This window comes from Phoxinus phoxinus (genome assembly GCF_949152265.1).
Source record: "Phoxinus phoxinus genome assembly, chromosome: 9".
NCBI lineage: Eukaryota > Metazoa > Chordata > Actinopteri > Cypriniformes > Leuciscidae > Phoxinus > Phoxinus phoxinus.
In genome coordinates, this window is record NC_136884.1 from 15,204,890 (window position 1) to 15,228,091 (window position 23,202).

At 37.1% G+C, this 23,202-nt stretch overlaps 1 protein-coding gene across 2 annotated transcripts in view; it reads right to left on the reverse strand.

Annotated features, from left to right (window-relative positions):
- usp6nl (USP6 N-terminal like) overlaps positions 1-23,202 on the reverse strand; it is a 53,822-nt gene that overhangs the window by 6,395 nt on the left and 24,225 nt on the right. Inside the window, exons 1-12 of one of the 2 annotated variants that reach the window (XM_079623687.1) lie at positions 22,959-23,116; positions 17,299-17,372; positions 13,715-13,797; positions 12,547-12,586; positions 11,560-11,640; positions 6,279-6,386; positions 5,760-5,869; positions 4,150-4,198; positions 3,631-3,751; positions 2,538-2,632; positions 239-304; positions 26-125 (exon numbers count right to left, since the gene is read on the reverse strand). In XM_079623687.1, the coding sequence (XP_079479813.1) occupies positions 26-125; positions 239-304; positions 2,538-2,632; positions 3,631-3,751; positions 4,150-4,198; positions 5,760-5,869; positions 6,279-6,386; positions 11,560-11,640; positions 12,547-12,586; positions 13,715-13,797; positions 17,299-17,372; positions 22,959-23,010 (979 nt within the window). In that variant the 5' untranslated portion in view covers positions 23,011-23,116. Of the gene's footprint in view, positions 1-25; positions 126-238; positions 305-2,537; positions 2,633-3,630; positions 3,752-4,149; positions 4,199-5,759; positions 5,870-6,278; positions 6,387-11,559; positions 11,641-12,546; positions 12,587-13,714; positions 13,798-17,298; positions 17,373-22,958; positions 23,117-23,202 lie in introns of those variants that run through there. The other variant, XM_079623688.1, reaches the window with a different exon arrangement.

Here is a 23,202-nt window from a genome sequence, read left to right on the forward strand (position 1 = left end):
CACACAACACACACACAATCATTACTTTTGTGTAGTTTGAGGATGGTGTAGGACATTGCAGTCAGAACTCGCTCTCCTTCCAAAATATAAATGTCCCATATTCTCAGCGTGAGCGTGAACGGAGTCTATTCAAAACACATATAAACACACTCAAATCAGTGAGGTTTCACAAATAATATTACAACAGAAAATGATACTATGCTCTGATTTACTGAAATAATGTTTTAAGTGTCCATACCCGATCCAAGAAACACTGAAAGAACCATTTCATAGTGTACAGGCTGGTGAGCACCTCTTGGTTATCCTGTAGAGGGCAGCAAAGTTACAGTTATTAATAAGTGAATGGCAACAAAACAAAGACAAAAACATTTTGTGCATGAGCACACAAGCAATACTCCTGTATAACTGTATACACTGCACAGCGTATACTTCTTTAAATTGTATGGGTGAATGTTTAAAAAAATAGTAAGTTACACATTTGAGTTTCTTGTTATTTTTTCCTCCTAGAATCCTACTTTGTAAAAAATGTATAAATAATAATATTAAAAATAATCTTATTTTTTCTCAGTCTTTGCAATGCATATTGTATACGGCACCATTTGTATTCCTAAAATGTAGGTCATCCAGGTACATGCATCCCGTGCATATATAGTAGATGATTCATATATTGTGCACACTGCAAAAATCAGTGTCATATGGCCATATCATCACACATACACATTAAAGAGTGAAGCTTATCCTTCCCTTTTATCCTCTTTCTAATCCACCCACATCAAAGGCTGACTCTCACACACTAATAATTGATTCATTCATCACTCCATCCATCTCTTTATTAATTAATATTGCCTTTTATTAATTACTCTGCCCTTTAATGAATCCCTGCTGGCATTTCTTTGTGGATTCTCTGTTACATGAGCCCTCAGGGTTGGCCAGCTGTTCTGTTCGGGTTTACTTTAGAAAAGACACTGACTATTGACAAACCGAGAACACAATATAGGCCAAAAATAAGACTGCATATGAAGCTTTTCAGCCATTGTGAAAAGTTAATTTTGGACACAGCATTAATAAGTATAAAATGAATACACAAAAGCTGTACAAAGAATGTCACTGGGGTGATACCCTTGTACCAAAAGAGTGCATATACCTCAAAGGTACATATTAGTAACTAAATGGTACATATTAAAGGGCACCTATTATGGAATTTTGAAATTTACCTTTCATGTAGTGTGTAACATAGATCTAAGTGAACAAAAACATCCTGCAAAGTTTGAAATATGAAAGTGCACCGTATATAAAGTTATTGTATTTCAAAAGTAAGAGTCGACTCTGAGTCATTTTTATGAATCGTTAGAAGACCGAAGCTTTTTCTCTGACTAGATGACGTCAACTTGTCAAGTTATTTGAATACGATACGCCCACTTATTGCGCTCCAAGGCTCATGGCGACGAGACGCTGTCTTCTGAAGTGCGACTCGAAACAAAACTTTTTTCATCTGCCCAAGGAGGAGCATTTGAAGACTAAGTGGCTACAATTCACTATACCACAGAAGTATAGTCCGAGCCTTGTGCTTTGTTCGCGTCATTTTGAAGACGATTGCTTTTTAAATGCAATCAAACTTGGATCGCGAGCCGGTTGATATTGAAGGAAGGTTTAGTTCCAAGTGTATTTGCATCAGCTTCCTCCTCCGTATCAGAACCTGTAAGTGTTATTAATAATTTTTGCTTTTATGTTTTATGTAGCATGCTTAATAATTATTTTGTTTGTTGTGTAAGCACCGTTTAGCTTCTAGGTCTTCAATGACAATTGTATTGAGATATGTGAAGTGTTTGTCGTTGTTTTCGGAGTTGTCTTAAAGAATAGAGTAATACCTCGTAGTAACGTAACTGCATTTTTTTTTTGTGTAAAAACGTTATGTTTATGCATCGGGCTAATGCAAACAAAGACTGATTGTGCTTTTACAATATGAACTCTGGGCTATGCTCGCTAACATAACATTAAATTATTTATCTTATTTTTCGTTTTTTACTACAAACTATAAAGCAGTGGACTATAATCATTATTATAATACAATTTAATTGATAAAAGCATCATTGTACTCCGTGTTAAAAATAAGTATTATATCTGTAAACACTGCTGGGTCATCTGACCAATCAACGCAGATTAGCGTCGCGCAAAGGAGGGGTTTGGAAAAACGAGTCGTTGAACGAATCATTTGGGAGTCGGTGAGCAAATCAGGTAAAAATAAATGCATATTATACGAAAACAAAAGTGTTTTTTGTCATTACATGCACGTAAAACTGTTGTTGGGGACTCCCACAACAACATTAGGAACATTTTAAATGTCATAATAGGTGCCCTTTAAAACCTTTTTACAGGGTACTGTCCCAGTGACAGCTTTTGTGCCATAAGTGTATCTACACTAACAATAAATAAAATGTTCCTTGGAATTTTTCTAAAGTGTGAGTGAAGTGGCCCAAGGTTCAAATATCACTTTTTGAATGTAGTTTGGATTATGTTTTGGAGTTTTTTTGTCTTACTAGATGTTGTTTGAGCTTAGGCATCATCTTCTGCAGGATACGATCATGATGCTCCTGGAAGCGCATGAGTTTAGGGAACCCTGGTATGAAGAAACCTAGAGGATCACAACAACATTTTTCAATTTGCTATAGAAATTGTATGTGAAGTGCATGTTTACAATATACAGTATTGAATAAGTAAACACAACATTAGTGCTGTAGCTCAATGGTTCCCAAATAATTTTTGCTTCAGGACCCATATTTTACATTGGACATCAAGTGGTGACTGAAAACAGTACCACAATTTTATCATAGAAAAAAAAGTAAAACAAAATATTATGAATTGATATACTATGAATAAGATAAGCCTAAATGTATCACTAGTATTAATAATTATAATTTAATTCATTAATTTATTTGAGATATTTATTACATTTTTATTAATTTGATGAACATTTTTAATTGCAGTTCATAAATAAAAATCAAAGTCAATAATAATAATAAATTTAATAAAGTTTATTTTAGATATTTATTTAATTGTATAATTGTTGGCTGTTTGGATTATGTTGTATTTAAGTGGACACAGTTATTTGAAAAAACAAAGAGTAAATATTATTATTAATAATTTATTTATTTTAGAAATGTATTTAATTTTATAATTGCAGGGTGTTTGGATTATTTTGAATTTAAGTGGACACAGTTATTTGAAAAAATACATACATAAAAAATAAATAGTATTATTATCATTTTTATTAATAATTTATTTATTTTAGATATTTAATTTTATAATTGCAGGCTGTTTGTATTATCTTGAATGCAAGTGGACGCACAGTTCTTTGAAAACAATACATAGATAAATAATAACGATATTATTATTAGCAGTATTGGTACCGGTAGTCATTTAATTGAGATATTTATATAATTTTATAATTGCTGGCTGTTTAGATTATCTTGCATTTAAATTGATGCACTTTCTCTTCCATTTCTTTTCTCTTACATTACAAAAATCTAACATATCCACTATTGTTATGATGACAATTTGTATTATTATCATTACTTCTCAACACCAGTTCAGTACCACAGTTCTAGAGTGGGTAAAAGAGTGTGCATGTACCGTGCATGGTGTGTCTCTGTCCAGACAGCAGCTTCACCAGTGCCCAGAAAGCATCTTCCTCATTCATATAGATGAGTAACAGAGCAGTGATCTGACTCATGCCCTGACAATAGCCCACCTCCTACACACACACACACACACACACACACACACACACACACACACACACACACACACACACACACGCACACACACACACACACACACACACACACACACACACACACACACACACACACACACACACACACACGCACACACACACACGCACACACACACACACACACACACACACACACACACACACACACACACACACACACACACACACACACACACACACACACACACACACACACACCATAAGAGTGAGAATCCATTGTGTGCAGCTTCTTTCCACACATAAACTGAAATCATGCTCAAAAATGATTGCTGACTCTGAGGCAGCAATTTAACTCAATATTAGGAAGCAAACTGAAATCAGCGTGGCTATTTAAAAAAGGGGTATTTTTGACTCACCGTGTTATAAATGGAGTATGCAGTGAGCACATGGAACAGATCCTGCTGTCTGAAACACACACAAAACAATCATGTACATGTCCTCCATTCTCCTTTTCATTTTATATGCCATAGATAGATCATTAAGTTTTAGCACATTTTTGCATGTTCTGTTCTTTCCCTCTCTCAATGTTTCTTTTCAGTCTTGTGGATGTCTAAGGCCACACTGTGAGAATGATCTGACCCTTTTAAATCTCCACAGGTAAATGTCACATCAATCAATATGAGCGCTTTAGCCCTGTCACAATTCAATACACCAATAACTGGAAGAGAAACGGTGGGGCGTGGGCGTCTCTCTCTCTCTCTCGCTCCATTGCGTTCGCAACTTTTCCATTTCGCATGCTGGTTAAATGTAGCAGTTTTATGGCCATGAGAAATGGAAGCACCTCCGAGGAGAAATAAAAAATGTATTTTACACAGACAGATTAAAGCCCTACATAAAAAAAAAAAAAAGAGTCTCCATCAGCAAAGCAATTTAGTATGAAAGCTAAAACACCAATGTATGCAATATTTGCAATAAAATGTTTGGCTACTTAAATGAGTTGTTCAGATAAAATAAATTAAATTAAAAATTATACTATATTACATTCAATTAAATTAAATACTTGATTATATGAAAACAAAACTAAAAACAAAACATTTGAATAACTTGTTAGGAAGCAAAACATTTTTTTTTAGATAACCGAATAACTTAAAAAAAAACAAAAAAAACATTTATGTTCAGACTGTCAGTTAAAATCCAATTTGTGCATATCCGATTGGAATCTGATTATATTTAGCAAGTGTGAACGGCAAAAAACAAAACAAAACATGATGCGATATTTACAAATCCGTTTTAAACTACATTCATATGTTGTTAGAAATCCTATTCAAATCGCATTTCTGGAAATCGGTTTCAGTCTGACCGCTCTGATCGAATTTCGTGTGGTTTATGTCACACTAATCGTCATTGCATGATTTGACCGTTCGCAAAGACCCACCCTCTTTAGTTACTGTTGCTATGTCCGACAAGCTACACCGCTCTCACGCCACACCATGTTCTCACGCAGTGAAAAATACATTGCGGAGCAAAGAGGAGACTGACAACATGCTGACAGACAGGACTGACAAGGTTACTTTTAATATGAAACAGTCTCAACTTTACTATTAGGTCATTTTTTTTAACGAAATTTTAACTATAAATGCCGTTTTGTGGCTCTTTAATGTGTCTGACAGATCGCTGTGTCGCCTCAGTTAAAGCTGCTCGTGAACCGATCATCTCTTCCTTCTAGTTCATTTATAGCATCAAATAAACATGAATGAACACAAGAAGTGTTGTTTTAACCGCGGGAAGACGTCAGTACACTCCGTTTTTCAAGTTCAAATCCTCCAACGTTAATCCACTTACTCTCCTGACTGCTTTGTCGGACAAAAAATGGCGCATTCGGCGAATGGCGGATTATGATTGGTCAGATCGCCTGTCAATCAAACTCCCTTCGAAGGGTCAATTGAGGGCCCATCGTAGCATGAAACATTAAAACTTCCTGTGTATCTGTGTGTGTATTTCTGTTGATGTGTGTTTGGATGCTCACTTGACATCATAACGGTGCATGAACATGATGTGATCTCTATATGTACGATTCACATCCAGATCAATCTGACGGACGTCTGGAGACAACCCCCTCGCTCTGATCTTCAGTTTCTGGAGAAATGAAGAGACAGGGCATTGAGTTCATAATAAATATTAACTAGCAGTGAATTACAGTCAACATTCTGCAGAGACCACAGCATGATTTCTGCCACACACACACAAACACGTCCAGTTAAAGGAGAATACAGCCTGCAAATCATGTTTTCTGTCTGCTTGGATGCTGCAGGGCTTCAGTAAAGCTGCTATTGTCCGTTTGGGGTGATGTTTCCCTCTGCGGTGTGTGTGTGTCAAACCACATAAGTGTTACATTGCAAACCTCAGGGGCTGGCTATTTTAGAAAGTCATATTTAAGCAATGAGATTGACTCTCTCTTACACACACACACACACACACACGTCTGTGGAATAAACTATCTCTAAAGAAAATCATGGCTATGCTGGAATGGAGAGACTGTTTTTACCTCGTAGAAGTCCTTCTTCTCCTCCTTGATTTTGGGGACGTCGAGCAGCAGACACCAAACTTGACCTCTGAGCTGCAGTGGAATTCCCTTATAGATCCTTCTCGCCAGCTATACACACACACACACACACACACACACACACACATACACACGCACGCGAACAAAAAAATATTTGAATTTAAGAAACTCTAAATCTCAACTATGTACACTTTGTAGACATTTCTAAAAACATAAACAACTAAATAGTTTAACAAATTTTATTTTCAAGGTAAAAACTTCAAAACCAAGTATTTTATGCTCATAATCAAAAATACAGTAAACACAGCAATATTGTGAAATATTAATAGCATTTAAAATGACACTTTTCTATTTTAATCTATTTTAAAATATAATGTATTCTTGTGATGGCAAAGCTGAATTGTCAGCATCATTACTCTATTCCTCAGTGTCACATGATCCTTCAGAAATCATTCTAAAATGCTAATGTTGTGCCCAAGAAACATTTATTATTATTATCAATGATATATTATATTTTTGTGGAAACAGTGGTACATTTTTTTTTCATGCATAGGAAGTTAGAACTGCATTTAATCGAAACAGAAATTCACATGACATGATACAACCTGAACTAAAATCAGCAAATCACACACACACACACACACACAAAAATATAATTTAAATGACCTTTTTACACATAGTCATGAGGGTCTGCAGGGGTCCTATCTATAACTATATGATGTAGTTGTTTTCCCCCTTTTTTTCCCCAGCATTATTTTGATTAGTTGGACAAACTCCTTCACTCATTTAAAGAAATAAACCAAACTACTTAATAAACTTGAATGCATTTGCAATCTGGAATATAGACAACTCTATCAGAGACAGATGACTTTGTTTCTTTGTCATGGTTAGGAGAAGACCCAGACAGAATGTTCAGACTTTCCACATTTTCTGTGCTGATTTTGGAAGAATTTTAGGCAGGAATGGATTTGATTATGGTGAAATATGTTAAATTGAACTGGGAGTTTGAATTCATGCTACAAATATGAAAGACATTAAAAAAAAAAAAAAAAAAAAAAACAGGTATATAATGTATAAAACTAAACGATGTGGACACAGATACTGCTGTCCTGGTTCTTAGGACACCCCCAAATAGCCATAATCCCACCGTCTAAACGCATTCAATACCAGTGTAATAGAACACATCTGTCTCAAACAGGTAATTGTGCAGTCAGTAAAGATTAAACTCCCATCGAGGGCAGATTAAAAGCTCAAAAAGCGAAACGCTGAAACCACAAAAGCTAATGGCCGGCGTGAATCGTCTCTCAGCTACAATTAAACTCACCCGCTGGAACGGAGAGAGAGAGAGAGAGAGAGAGAGAGAGAGAGAGAGAGAGAGAGAGATGGGGGGGGGGAGGTGAAAGAGAGGAATGAACACTTCAGTTTCCTGCACTCATCTGTCCACATTACTGCTGCTAAGTGATTTCCTGAACGTCTCTTCCGCCCTCAGGGCCCATCCGTGTGTATGTGTGTGTGTGTGTGTGTGGACTGATGGCTGCTGAGTAGTTCACTTACAATAATGGTAACGACATTATTAATAATCTTCGGGAGGCTCTTGAGGAGCTGATTATTGACAGACATCAGTGGGCACATGTCCCACAGCCACAAACCCAACGAGTGTGTGTGTGTGTGTGTTTCTGCCTCTAATCTCGGCGAAATGAGGCAATTAAGACTGTTTGTTTATTTGAATAAAAACGAGACATTACAAATCGGTAGGTGTCTGTTATGTGTTTAAGTGTGTTTGTTTACGGGGGATTGGCTTTGTAATTGCGGATGAAGTCAATGACTCCATCTGTTCTACAAAAAACACAATGAACAAGATGTCTCCGGAGTGAGTGCAGTACAATGAAGTCAGAACCAAAATAAACATGCAGATCGATACTATATAGTATATAATACAAATGAAAAATTGAATTAAATGGAAAAAAAAATAAACAATCATATCAATTGCAAATGCAATTGTTTTGTTAAATTACTAAAATATTGTGGCAAGGCAAGATTTTGAATAGCAAGATTTGAAAGCATAAGATCCCTTCAGACACTCTCCAAAGACACACCTTCAAAACACATAAACACACACACGTCTGCAAAACGTCACAAGAGATTACTTTGTGTCTCAAAGCACATAATATTACAATAATAATGAACGTAAACTACTTACAGAGCTCCTATTTGAACCACCTGACTGCTGCAGATTAATTTCGGCGTTGATAATGTTGCCAGGGAAACACATAAATTTGAGTCTGAGGACGTTAACCGCTCCGAGTAGAACGTCACGGGTTGTCATCTCGTAATTACGGTTATGACATGACGTGAACGCAGCATAAGCTCATTGTTTTGGTTCAGGAGGAACTGTAAAGGCGGCTGCTGTTTGTTTGTGGCGCTCTGTGACTGTCTGTCTACAACTCTGCATTGCATCATGGGACACGCTGATGATGTGAGATGTCTGCGGGCGAGCAGGGTGCATGGAGGTATGCAAATACATACGTTGTACAGGCAGGTAGGACATCGTATCATTGGATTCGGACCGAATGCAATAATAGGACGAACATTTCTTGGACAAGGTTTAATATTTAGACCACTTCTTTTATTGATTGCTATCAGGATGTGAAGAGAGTTTCAACCAGAATAACCAAAAAGTGTTTATGGAAAACTTTGCCGACCTTAACATTAATGTAAAATCTCACTGGGTACTAGGTTTGACATAATGTTTGAGCATTCCTGCTATATATAATTATAATTTTTATTTATAAAACTAGAAGATTTACCTACAGTGTAATAAACATAATGGGCAGTTTAATAACACAACTAAACATAAAATACTTACAAACGATGAAACAATATTTATGTGGATGAATTGTTCGTCATGTAAACAATTGAAGAAAATCATATTGTATATTTTACATTTTAAAGATGCAAGAATCATGGCACATGACAGATACTGAAAAACAAACGAAAAACAATAAAAAAAAAGAGTGCAGAGGGAACGTGAATGATAGCATGAGCTAGACGGCTGAAGATCAAACAGGACATGAATCGGGTGGGATTGGTCTGGAATAATACACTTGACACTTGGTGATTAAAGAGAGAATGTCCCCCGATCTATCCTGCAAGTTCTCAGTCAGTCGGCAGAGGAAGAACGGGCTGGGTACTGACCTTGCACCTCAGATCATGGGAAATAAAAGCTGCCAAATCACTTTAGACTAATATTTATACATATTAATTCTGGCCAACATGCAAATCTAGATCACCAGATCATTTCCATTGTTGACAGAATAATCCCTATGACTGTAATATCATCAGCAATTTTCACAAAAAGTGTATTGCTTGTTGACATCAACAGACCAATCAGGCTTGAGCTAGACTTTAGCCATGGTGAAATGTGCCACTGTCCTTCCTACTATTATAACATACATACTGTAACCCAGGTTTCTACAGAACCGCGCAACAATTGTATACATAATGTTAGTATTGCTACAGCTGTGTATCGGTGGTTGACATTAAACACTTTTAAGAAGTTGGTGTCCTACAATAAGCAATTCTATATTCTATTTAAAACTACTTAAAAAAATGTTTTATATTATCCAAGCAAATTTGATTATATTAAACTTAAATATTGCAATAACAACAATAAGTTGGGAAAAACTATTATTTAAATGTACAAATAATTAAAACCAAACAAAACAAAACAAAACTTTGAAATAAGTGCATTAACAGGTTATGTGTCAAGTACTGATAATATTACAGCATAAATACAATACAATTGACATAACAAATAAAATGCATAGCAGTCATCTCACACACATATTTGTAATGTGTTAACACAGAGAGTATGATGAAATATTATAGTTATGTGTTATTTTTGTGTCAAAACGTGTATGTAACAAAACACAACAAACTCACATGTAGTTTACCGGTATATACAATTTATTAAATCTGCTACATTTACATAAAAAAGTCAACATTCAAAAATGTACTTCATTTAAACATTAACAATGTGGTATAAATGAAACATTTTCTGAAGAGTTAACAATTAATAAAGATTGTACTTCAAAAGAAAAAAGAAAAAAAAAAGTGGTGTTTGACAGCATCTTTAAAATGAATCATTTGTATTTGCGTATTTGTTTGAGTGCAGAGCATACAAGTGATGGTGAGCTGTCAATAACTGCCACAAGTTCTTCAGGGGCGTCTTCCATTCAAAGCTGCAAGAGTGCAAATAACACACATTTGTTTTTTATACACATAACGAATATAGCAATCTAACGTTAGCAAGAAAGCCAAGAAAAACTTAAGATACAGATCATTTTAACTTCTCAGGGCATTTTACACAATACGTTGCAATCGTGAGCTCAATTACTTTTCAATGAGAGAGAGATGGCTACAATGTGTCATTGACTATTTAGAAGCGATTCCACACACAATAAAACGAATAAAAGAAAGCATAACGTTTTTATAACTTTAAATTAGCGCATATATGTGTAAAATGCCCACAAAATCTAAAATCTAAAAATGATCACAAAAGACATTTTAGTAAACATCTAATGCCAAATACAGACACTTTTCTTACCTCCACGAATCGAAGATATCCACCGATGATGACGAGCACGGGGATACTTGCTTGTGAGAAGAACAACGGCTCACGAGGTGACGCAAGCAGCAATGTGATTGGATGAAAATTAACACATGTTGTGTTGAACACACTGTTGCATTTAAAAAAAAATAAGAATTAACATCCTTTTTGAGAGGGAGTGAAATGGAGTAGCTTTGCAGTGCAAAAAATACAGGAATGCTTTGTTGTGTTTTTGATGCATTGTTTCGTGCTTATGCTTGTTTGGTGTAGACACAGTGTGACAAGTCTTATTGGACTAATAATAAGAAGTAATGATTAGCTCTACACAGTAATAAACTGCACAACGGACACGCTTCACCTCAGGCAGTATGAAGATTTCTCATTTCACACCAGACACTGTTAGTGGACAGAAATGCAATTGAACACACCAAGCTGCCTGAAGATGTCCAAACAATATAGATAGAAACCGACAGATTGTGTGCAGCTGAAGCAGGACAGTGGTTTACTTAGGGGACCGGTCCAATGTCGCCCAATACACAGGACAGAGACAGCCAAAGGGAACTTCAGCCTTTCAACACGCACGAGACGAAAGACTGAGAAACTAACTTTCTCAAAGTCCTTCAGAGTTATGGTCTGTTTATGAAGGACACGCACCTTGTCGCTGGTCTTGTATTTCTCCCAGCTTTTCAACATTTTCAGCCATTTTGTCGTTCTGTCCAGTTCCAGATGTTTATGCTAAACAGACAAAATGAAACATGCATTACAATAATTCAAAAAAGACAAACAATACCTAAATGTTCAATGTTTAACACTGAGAGGACTTGGATGAAAATGGATTTCAGCGAGATCTAGAAAGCAGTATTAAATGAACAGCATTATTAATATTTAGGAGGCCACCCATTAAAAACACATTTCAAAAGACATTTCAGATATTTTCTCTACAAAAACATAACGGACTCTGAGGAAACAATGTTTCTGTGTTTCTCCAATTTAGAGCTCATTTTCACTTTATAACCTGACACTTTAAGTGCTTTTTGCATGATAAATGTGTGATAAAGAAATCAAGAAATGTTTCATCTGAATCACTGAGTCATTTTTATATTTACTTTTAACCAAGTGGTGAAGGACATATTAGTGGATGTATGAAGTCCATTCCCCTCAAATTCACACAGTTGCCATAGCTTTCTTTAAAATGAATGCCTATTTTGTTTTCTTATCCAATGACGTTCCTTTGTGTTATATGTTATGTATTCTGCAGCTCTACACTGGATATACAGCGATTTTTGGATTACTATAGTGAGTATTTATTTTTAACTGTGATCAATTTTTGTGACCAATACAAAAAGGTTACTGAGAGTTATGGATATGAAAAATTACAACAAACTAGATTCATGTGGAATCTAATTTACATGAGAAGGGGAATCATACTTGCATCCAAATGGCAATTAATCTACATAAAGAATTCAGTCAGACTTATTTACACATATATATATATTTTTTAAGTTGTGTTGATAAATAGGTTTAAAGTGTCTTCCTCATCCTACTGATCTTGGTTCTATTTTTCACAGATGCAGAATGAATACATCAGGTTTAAGTTTAACCATTTTTTTGCCTTGGATACAAACAGAGCACTGGACTCACCTTTTCCTCCACTACGTCATACATTGGAAGCTCACCCTCACTGTGAAAGACAAAACACACTTTATTATAAAAAGGAAATACACACAGTTGGACTTAACTCATTTTAGTCAGACTACACTGGACTCTCAAATAGCTACTAATGTCTGTCCACTTTTCACATAACATGATGGCCATGCAGGGACAGAAAACGCATCCGTAAATCATACACTGGTTTATGCTGCTGACGTCAAATCTTGGTTTCTCGCATGTATTACTGAAAAAGGAATTACTTTGTTCCACAGGAAGTGAACATAACTGGATAAATAAACATCATTATTGGTAACGATGCCCTCATGACTCCCACCCCTGAAACTGTTCAAAGTGCAAGATCTTAGTCAGCTAAGCAAACAGGAAATGGCTGCCATTTTGGATCTGAGCTGGGATATTCATGAGGAAACCCAGGGAAGTCATGACATGACATTATGGCTCCTGTTCCAAACCTTAGAGAGCTTCCTTTCTGTCTACATAGACAGCAACTTTCTAAGGCAGCACTGCGGCCGAAATAAATTACTTAGAGAGTTCTAATCTGTTGTTGTGAAAACCCAATCAGAATCAGTGTGATTATTGACGTGTTCATACAGTATTTTTTTTTAAACAAACATTGAGATCTTTAGAAAAACAAAACAAAACAAACACAAAACAAAGCCCAAACAAAACTTAAAGCAAACAGAAACACAGGAACAAAAAGCAAGCAAAAAAACAACAACAACAAACCCACCCTTAAAATGCAGAACAAACAGAAAACTAAAACAAAAAACAAAATCGTAAGAAACACTGGCATGTGTTCCTGAGCCAGGTCTATCTATCTCTCAGTTTGCTTTTACTTGTAATTTTCCAGTTTTTTTTTTTTTTTTTCACCCCTGCAATTACAGAGTCCTGATCTGCCAGACACATGTGGCACCCTATAAATATCACATAGGGCACTGCTGTTTAAGGGGCCTGGATAAACCACAAACCTCCCTGCCAGGCCGAGAGGAGAAACGAGACGACAGGACAGGCCAAAGAAAAAGACAAACAACAAGATAAGAGGGCTTCAGGGAGCGCTCTGACTCTGCTGGCTTTCTCTAGTACCTGCATCTTCTCACTCACGTGTAAGATCTCACAGAACAGAATAATGCACATTTCTTACTGCAGGAATCCGAAGCGGTCCACCGCTTTATACAGATCAAAATTGGCCTCCTCCCACGGCTCCACCTCCGCACTTTCTTTACCCTGAAAGCACAAATAACACAAAGCAGTGAGTACACATCAGTTGAGACATAGTTTTAGCGCGTGTGTGTGTGTGTGTGGAGTTGCTCAAGGCTTGAGTTCTTAAAGTGTTTGGCTCCACTGGTCTGTGAATTTGCTGTTCATACATATTTTAGGCAGGTACATAATGAGGGGTGGGCAGAATGTGGACAGGTTCAGTACACCACAAATAAACTACACAAAGAGCAGAAATAAAGAGAGAGGCGCCTGGGGCTGAAACAGATCATCCTTGAGTAAGAACAGTGTGTTTACGAAAAGGAGAGAGACACATGGACCCCACACATACACACTAGAGATGTGACGGTGAGGATATTTTCCCACCTGTTAATCGACGTGCACATTTTAGTTTCGCTTTCAAATTAGCACCAATTCGGGGGCGGATTGCCTGAATGGTTTGTTCATTAGCCTATTATTCTTAATGAAACACACAACAACAAAAATACAGTACAGTGACGAATTAGTTTAAATAGGCGCTTTTACATTTCGATTTGACACCAAATGCTCCATCATCTTGTCAGTCAGCTCTTTACTCTCGTGATAAATTAGATCTGACTCCTGCTTCTGATCTGTGCTGTAATGTCTGTTCTCTAACTGAACTAAATGATTTTATTAAAAATCTAAATCCAAAAATAAAATTGACGGCTAGGGGCAGTGCCGCGGTGGGCAAGTGATGTAGCCGGTGTTGCTTCTGAACACCGGTAACACCGTTAACACAGACTATCGTAGCAAGCCTAATACACACAAAACAATCTAAACTTAAACTTTTTCGTTAAGTAAACTTGTGCAGCTAATTCAGGGCTGCTTAACATAGAGACTTAATTTAAATATAAGCCGATAATTATTTTGATAATATGACCGATAACTATGGAAGCTTGTTTCCGCCACAGAATAAAAAATTAAAAAGGTAATTGCGACTTATCATCTCCCAATTTTTTTTAATCACAATTGCGAGTTTACATCTTTTTATCTTAGAATTGCGTGAAATAAAGTCGTAATTGTGAGATATAAACTCGCAATTCTGAAGAAAAAAGTCAGTCTTTTTTTCCCTTCGAATTGGACTTTATAACTCGCAATTGCGATATGTAAACTCGCAATTGCATGTTATAAAGTCAGAATTGCGAGATGCAAACTTAAAAAGTCGCAATTATCTTTTAAAATGTTTTATTTTGTGGCGGAAACAAGCTTCCATATTATAACTGATAAATGGCCAATATAAAAATTGTAATTAAACAATTAAATAAATAAATAAATAGTTTCAATAATTTGTGTGCACTATGCATGTCTAGTTTGACTAATGACAATTTTTTATTCTCATTTTAAATGTGTCACTAAAACATATGAAAAGAAAGGTGAAGCACGCTAGCAAATAGCACGCTGACAAAATACTTTCATCCCAAAAGCCATTGAACTGTCACGCCAATGACTAACTATGCAATAAACAACATGTGCACTTTGTCACTTTGGCAAGAAAATGTATGCAAATTTAAATGTAAAGCAAATGTGAAGGTCTTGATAGATCTGGGAGGCCTGGAGAACGAGAAAAGAACGGGAGGAATCAATCGGCAGGAGCGAGAACCAGAGTGGGAGCGATAAAAAAAGAAAGAGTATGAAGGAAATCGAAAATCAGAGACAAAATATGATCTGGTACAGAGAGAAGCCATATCAAGGGCACACGCACACACTCGTTTATCTCTGTCTCACCCTCTCGTGTGTGTCACAGGCATAAATCTACAGTGGGATATGATAATCTGATGGCATGCCACAGTGACACGCATGGCTGTGGGAAATATTTCGGACTGCGACACATGCCAAGAGCGCACCCCTCCTCCACTGTTTTCTCATGTCTTTCTGCATCTATTCATCCCTCTAGACCTGACAGAACGACATGCACTAACACGTTTACATTTGTATATTATGATATTTGACTAACATTTTACATTTAAACAATGAGTGACCATTAAATTACATCACTACCTGGCTTAGTGGCATTCACACTTCCCTTCTGTTACTGTAAAATGTGTCAACACCCACAACTACAGCCTGAACAATGAGTTCCGTAATATACATAATATAGAGTCTGTTGCTGTTTGGATGGATGTGAAAACTACGCTTTGGAGGGGATGGATTTAGGACACATCTTCTCAGAGAGCGATTTGTTGTGTTGACAGTCCAACTGTTACTGTTGGACACAACAAAACCTCTTAAGGAATGTGTGCTCTTAATTCATCCCCTCCAACACACCGCTGTAAGGATGAATCAGTGAGTTAAATCAGTGCGGGAATAAAACGTTCAGGCAGTTTTTGTAAACTGGATCAACTAATTTGATCCTGAAGGGAAACCATTTCTTAACAAATCATACTTCGCAACCTCTCAATGTGTGATCACGAGAGATCAAAGATTTTCAATGAATAACGACTTCAATTTCAGTCTGTTTCTCCCTGTAGTATGGCTTCTGAAAAACAATGCATGAATCATTTATGTGCTACTTGTATGGAGTTTTGGTCATTCTCGAGCCAGTCCTCTATTACTTTCATTATCCAAACAGGTTTTTTTGTAAACTAGTATCCGTTTTTAATAGTGCATTGGGAGCAAGTTGTGCAAAAATGCAAGAATTCAGGGAGTAGAAATGTTAAAAGTTAAATTTTAGAGGGTAAAAAAACTAACAAAATAAAAAACTGTAATGGAGTTTAGGTGTTGTGCTCTCCTGAGTTGAGAGGAGTATCCCCGCGTAAGGGAGCTTATCACAATCCAATTAACAGACACGTTACAGAATTACAGCTCCCTAATGAGTGCTCAGATTACACTTAATTGAAACTATCAATTAACAAACCGGCCATGCTTGAGAGATTTCATGAGAAAAACCATGAGACCTTACAAAAGCTTTCAGTGAAAACACACATTACTCAAAGAAAGGGGACAGGTGAAGTCATAATGTTCTTAATATTTAGTACCACATAATATTCTTAATATTGATTACCACATAATCATTGCATCAATGTAGTGCAAGGCCTCATTTCACTTTTAAGGCCACTTCCTTCCATGCAATCCAACATACTTCACCTATATGTCTTTTAACGGGTGTGTCTTCTGGGAAGCATGGATGAAGATACAATACCAGATGTGAACTTGGGATAAAAGTTAGCCTCCCTTCATAAGTGATATACATAGCAGCTGGGGAACAGGTGTTTCACATCATGCCTGCTACATATTTCAGCAAATCTAGAGCACTCTTCTGACCAATCAGGACCAATCTTTCTTACATCAGATAGACAAGTCGCAGATGAGATTACAGAGAATCTTCCCAAAGAAAACGCGCACATCGAACATGATGTGCGCAGGTTGTGAACTATGGTGGAAGGAGGTATCTGATTGGATCAGAGTACATGTTTGTTGTGTTACTGGTTTTCTTGGAAGTGTATTGGAGGCTATTTGGCTGGTGAGTGAATGACGGCTGTTTTCTCTCACCTTGTCATATTTGGCGAGTATCTCAGCTCGCTCCTGTTCCAACTTCAATGCAGCATCCTGCTCTGAATTAGACGCTGAAAAGAGAAACAGAAAAAAAAAATAGACCAATTAGCTGCAATTTTCACCGTCCAGTACGTAAATCATCTCACTAATAAGCCTGGCTTACAGAAAATGAAAAGAAGTTGGACCTTCTTTGCACTTTAAGAAACACACACACGCACACACACACACACATTCTCTCTTTTCTATCCGCTAGAGCATAGCAACAAGTGGCTGTTCAAATAGGTCTGAGCCAGTATGTGGCTCTCAAGGGCAAACTGCGTCATTCGCATCTAAAGCAAACAACGTGGGTCTGCTTTAATAGAAGGTTCCGTGTTCAATACAGTGCATCTGTATTATGAGGAGAAAATGTGTGAGATATAAACTTGCAATTGCGAGTTATAAAAAGTAATTAAAAATTTTATTATAAGCCTATCTTTCAACTCCTGTCATGACCTGGAAACTTTTTCTGTCATTATCTGCAAAGTACTGTTAAATAATCATAAGTTGTCCCATAACTAAAAGGATGACAAAAGCCTTGAAAAGTGAAGAAATTAAATTTGTGTCATAATTACTCACCATCATGTCGTTCGTTTGGAATGTATGACTTATTCGACTGCGGAACACAAAAGAAGATACCGGTACTTTGAGAAATCTCAGTGCTTTTTTTGTTACTCCGTAAAAATGGAAGTCAATGGCCACCAAAGATTATTGGTTACCAACATTCTTCAAAATATATGATATAATATTATAATATAATATATATCATAAATATATTGTGATCCGCAGACGAAGCCCTACAGGTTTGAAACAACATGAGGGTGAGGAAATGATGACAGAATATACATTTTTGAGTGAACTGTCCCTTGAGTAACCCACATTGGTGTGAAGAAAATATAAATGTTTTTCTTCTTCTCCAAAAATATGCTTTTATACTCTCCAGAACGTATTGTCCCAAATAATTCCAATGATACTGAATTGTACATGCATTAAACAAAGCAATTGTGCTTATTTTTACAAGCTGAGATGATTTTCTGTGGCATTTGACAGCATGTTACAAACGCTGTTGACAGAGCTTAACTTGTATCGAGCCTAGGACGCTCCCGCAAAAGCAGCACAGCTCGAGAAACAGAGTGAGATAAGAGAAAAGTGTGTGTTTGAGGGCAATAAAGCACCCTACAGGATCCCAGCCTGGACTTTGATGTTGTCTATGAAGTGTGTAGACACACAATCAGATGGAAACATTCTCCCGTGAAGAGCTCTGCTGTGGAGCTGTTGATGTAGGATTGGGTTTACTGTGTATTTAATGTGTCCCGCTGCCAGTGCACAAACACATCTATTTTTCACATGTAGCCGGCCAATGAAATTACAACCGGCGCACGTAGTGGCCAATCATTTCCTCTCCAGGAATTAGGTTAACGCTGCCACTTCCTGTTTGGCTGGGTTCCCTTTCTGAGCGTATTTTGCAGGCAACACTTACTTACACAGGCTTCCACCAGCTTTCAGCCCTTGGGTCAAAGCCAGCCAGATTCTCAGTTCTGAATGAATAGGCTTTTAAAGCCAATGGAATTTTTATGGAAGGATGGTGCTTGTTTGTGTGTGAGTGTGTGTGTATTTAACAGATGCAAGTAGAGTGAAAATAGAAGCACAAGGAGCAGATGAGATGTGAGGAGAAACAATGAGATAACATGAGACAAGAAAAGACGGTGAATAAGATTAGACAAGAAGAGTTAAGATTAGAATAGGTGAAGAGCCTAGATGAGAATACACAAGGCAAGACGAGACAAGAAGACATTAAGAATAGAAAATAAGAGAGTATATAAGAGGAGAGACAAGTTGAAATGAGAATAGAATAGTATGTGATATGAGACAAGACGAAATGAGACGAGAGAAGAAGTGAGTATGTGAGATGATAGAAAAGATAAGAGATTATGATTATGAGAGAGAAAAAAGCATGTAATAGAGATGTGTGACGAGACAAGAACAGTAAAGACGAGAAGAGACAAGACTGTGAGAAATGAGCCAAGATGAGAAAGGAAGAGTATGTGAGAAATGAAGAGAGAGTACAATTATGTGAGAAGAGCGAATGTGAGAGAAAATATGAGAAAAGTAAGAAAGCATGAGGAGACATATGATACATAACACAATGAGAAGAGAAATATGTATGTGAAAAAAGAAACATGACAAGATACAAGATCATGAGAGGGAAAAGATGTAAATGAAAGATGAGACAAGAAGAGAACAGAATAGATGATATGCAAGACAAGGAAAGATGAAATGAGACAGAAAAATAGAGAGAATGTAAGATAAGGTAGTATGTGAGACTAGACAAGAACAGAAGAGATGAGAGGAGACAAGATGAGAAATAAAGAGTAAGTGAGAGAGGAGAAAATAATATGTGAGAAAAGAAGACAGTATAAGAGACGAGATGAGAAAAGAGGGTGTGTGACAAAAGAAAACATAGCAAGTGAGAGAAGAGACAAATCAAGAGGAGATTAGATTATGTGAGAAGAGAGAATGCGTGATGACACAAGGCAAAACAAGATGGAAAAAGAAAAAGTGTGTGAGAAACGAAAACAAGACAAGAGACTAAATCAGGTGAGGAAAAATATGAATTTGAAAGACAAAGCAAGAAGAGAACTGAATAGAATAAATGAGAAGAGAAGAGAACAAATTTAGATTATGAGATACAAAGGAGAGCATGCAAGAGAAGGTTTGTGTGAGACGAGACAAAAACAGTCGAGTAGAGATGAGAAGAGACCAGATGAGACTGTGTGAGAAATGAGCCGAGATGAGAAAGGAAGAGTATATGAGAGACGAGATGAAAAGAAGATAAGGAAAGAAGAGAGTGAGACAAGTAGGCTATGTGTGAGGAAAAAAATGAGACAAGACTATGAGAGATAAGCATGTTGAGGCAAAATGAGAAGACAATGTGAGATATGAGCTGAGATGAGAAAGGAAGAGTATATGAGAGACCAGATGAGATGTTAGAGAAGATATTGAGAAGAGAAGAAAAGATGTACGAGAGAGACAAATCGCGAGAAAGTAAAGGAGATGGTAGTTTCCTTGGCTGGTGGTCTTAAAGCTCTAGGGCCTCCATGGCATATTAGCATTCACTCAGCACCATGTTTCAGCTCAACACTCTCTCGTCCATGCTCCATACATCAGTCTGACAGCTCACGCTGAGCGTATGTGAGCACAGGCGTATTTAGAGACGAGCCAATGTTCTCCGAGGCCTCTGCGGAAGAGACGTCGTACACAAGAATGAGAACCCTTTCAATCCCTCTTAATGGTCATTTGTCAGATTAACCGAGCTCATTTCACAAGGATAAGAGTGAAGAAATCACAGCTCATCTTCCCTGACAATTCACAGAGCTGCACTGCTGAGCACACACACTGCAACAAGCAGACTCCAAATACAATTCATGTGAATTATGAAGGAAAAACAGCAGCTTTTTTTAAATGGGACCGGTCACAGCTACTATTATTAAATACTCACAAATATGTGCATGAGAAACTCAAAAGTTAGCTTATCACTTTGATGCAGCAGGGATCATTCCCAATTTCTGGGTAAGTGTAATTTCCTACTACACAGTATGCCAAAAGCAGTATGGCAAATATGTAGTATTCATGATGAAATAGCCTAGTGAGCAAAATAAATGGATGATGTACTACTTCCACTGGGATTCTTCTTAAGTGTACGTCCAATGGATATTTTACTATCCCATGAGGCCAAGGGGAGCTGAAGGACCGTCAGTTTCAAAAACCCCACAAAAAAAAAAAAAAAAAAAATGGTGGAAAAATCTGAGCTGAGCAACTCATTTCTGTAGCACAATTTCAAAGTGCTACAGGTGCAAAGAAAGTTGTTCCTGGTGCTTGAATTGCTCTTGGGTAACAACATGTCAATTAAAGCGTTAATGAAATTAGTCTCGTGACACACATCCCTAATTTAAACATGTTTATCAACACTTAAAATAAAGGTTCTTTACTGGCATTGATAGTTCCATGAAGAATCTTTAACATCCACAGAACCTTTCCATTGCACAATAGTTTCTTTATTGTGGAAAAAAGGTTATTTAGATTATTCAAATGTTCTTAAAAAGTTTTTTGTGTGTGTGTGTGTACTGAGGACATAGCCTAAGTAAACCACACACACATACACTACTCTCTCTTGTGTGCAAAGGCATTAAGAGTAACGCATGTTCTGTTAGTTTTTTCACTCTGGCATCTTTGCCTTCACAGACGATTCCACTCAGATTCAAGAGCCGTCCAGCTCTTTGTCACACACACACTAATGCTGACACCATTTAACAAAGATCATACAGTTCTAAAGGGAAGTTAGTCAGGCAGACATTCCCCAGCTATTTTTATCAACACTTTAGGAACTTCTTGATTTCTATTTTCTCCCTCACTTCCTGTAGAATGTTCTTCTGCCTTTCTCAATCTCTCCACCTCTCCTTATGGTGAAGATACCCCGATCTTCCTCAAGAGCGGTTGTGGTATTTTCAGGCATGTGATGTCAATGAATGGTCTGGATCTTTATGACTTCTCAGACACACACACACACACGCACACACACACAACCCTGTAATAGCGTCTGTCATTACAGCTCATTCGTACATGGGCGGCTTTTAGCCACAAACACCAAGCCATCATTCAAATCACAGCGTCAGGTTCAGCCCACGGTGGAAAAGAAGTACTGTTAAAATCAAAAGCTCAAAAAGCAACACTATTTAAAACGATTTCCACTTGTCCCCTTGGTTAGTAAAAACAAAGTAAAAAAGCAACCAAAGCAGCCAAACTTAATACTACATTTGATTTATTTCCCACTAGCTGTTAGTAAATGGTGTCCAACATAAATGGCAATAGTATTTTCTTTTCTAAACCATGACAAAACAAATGCTTAACAGGGTTACATGCATTATTTATGCCAAAAACATTCATTTAAATACATTTTATGCAACATACACACAATGAGTGTCTGCTGAAGGTATTAGCATGCAGAGACTCATTGCCTCCATCTTCTCTCTCTCTCTCTCTCTCATCAGAGTGCAAGTGTGTGACTGTAATGTCAGGCCTGATTGGTGACACGCTCATTTCCCGCCTGTTGTTCTCACCCCTTGACTCATACATCATTTCATCCTTATTTTATCCTTAATGAAAGACAAGATGGAGCAGAGACCAAGGGCGCACACGGTCGAAAAACAAATCGAACGTTTGACGGATCAATCTCATGTGGTTATTGCAGCAATGCTTCTACAGTGACATGTTTCTTTCAAATGTAGATGTTGAGGAATAAAGATGGTTAGAGAACAAACCAGAACCCGCCACATGACGTAGAGTCTGCATATTTTATGAAAGACCCAGATTCTTTCACTCTCATTTAATACATAGATAAAAGTACAGCTTTGTGTGGAAAATACAAGATCCAGTTCCTATTACTTGTAAGTGTCCAATAACCAATTTGTAATTATGGTTTTATTTCTGTGTCATCTTATCAACAGCCGGTCCATCTTTATTCAAAACAAAAAAAATAAAAGCTGACATCATAACGAAATGTAATGATATCATAGATCTGTTGCTTTAAAGAAGAGAAGATGAATGAGGTCATCGGATCTTACCTGGCTCAATCTCTCCATGGTCTGTATTGCCATTCAGATTTGTGGTATGCATGAGTGTGACAAACACACACACACACAAATACTCACACACGTATCAGTTTTCTTAACTCGCCATGTTAAAGTCAACTTTCAGCATCTAAACTAAAAAAAGTCCCGATTCTCATCAGCCTGAGTGAAATGAGACGCGAAGGGGAGACAGAGAATGAGGGGAAAAGAGAAAGAAAAGGAGAAATGAAAGAGGAAT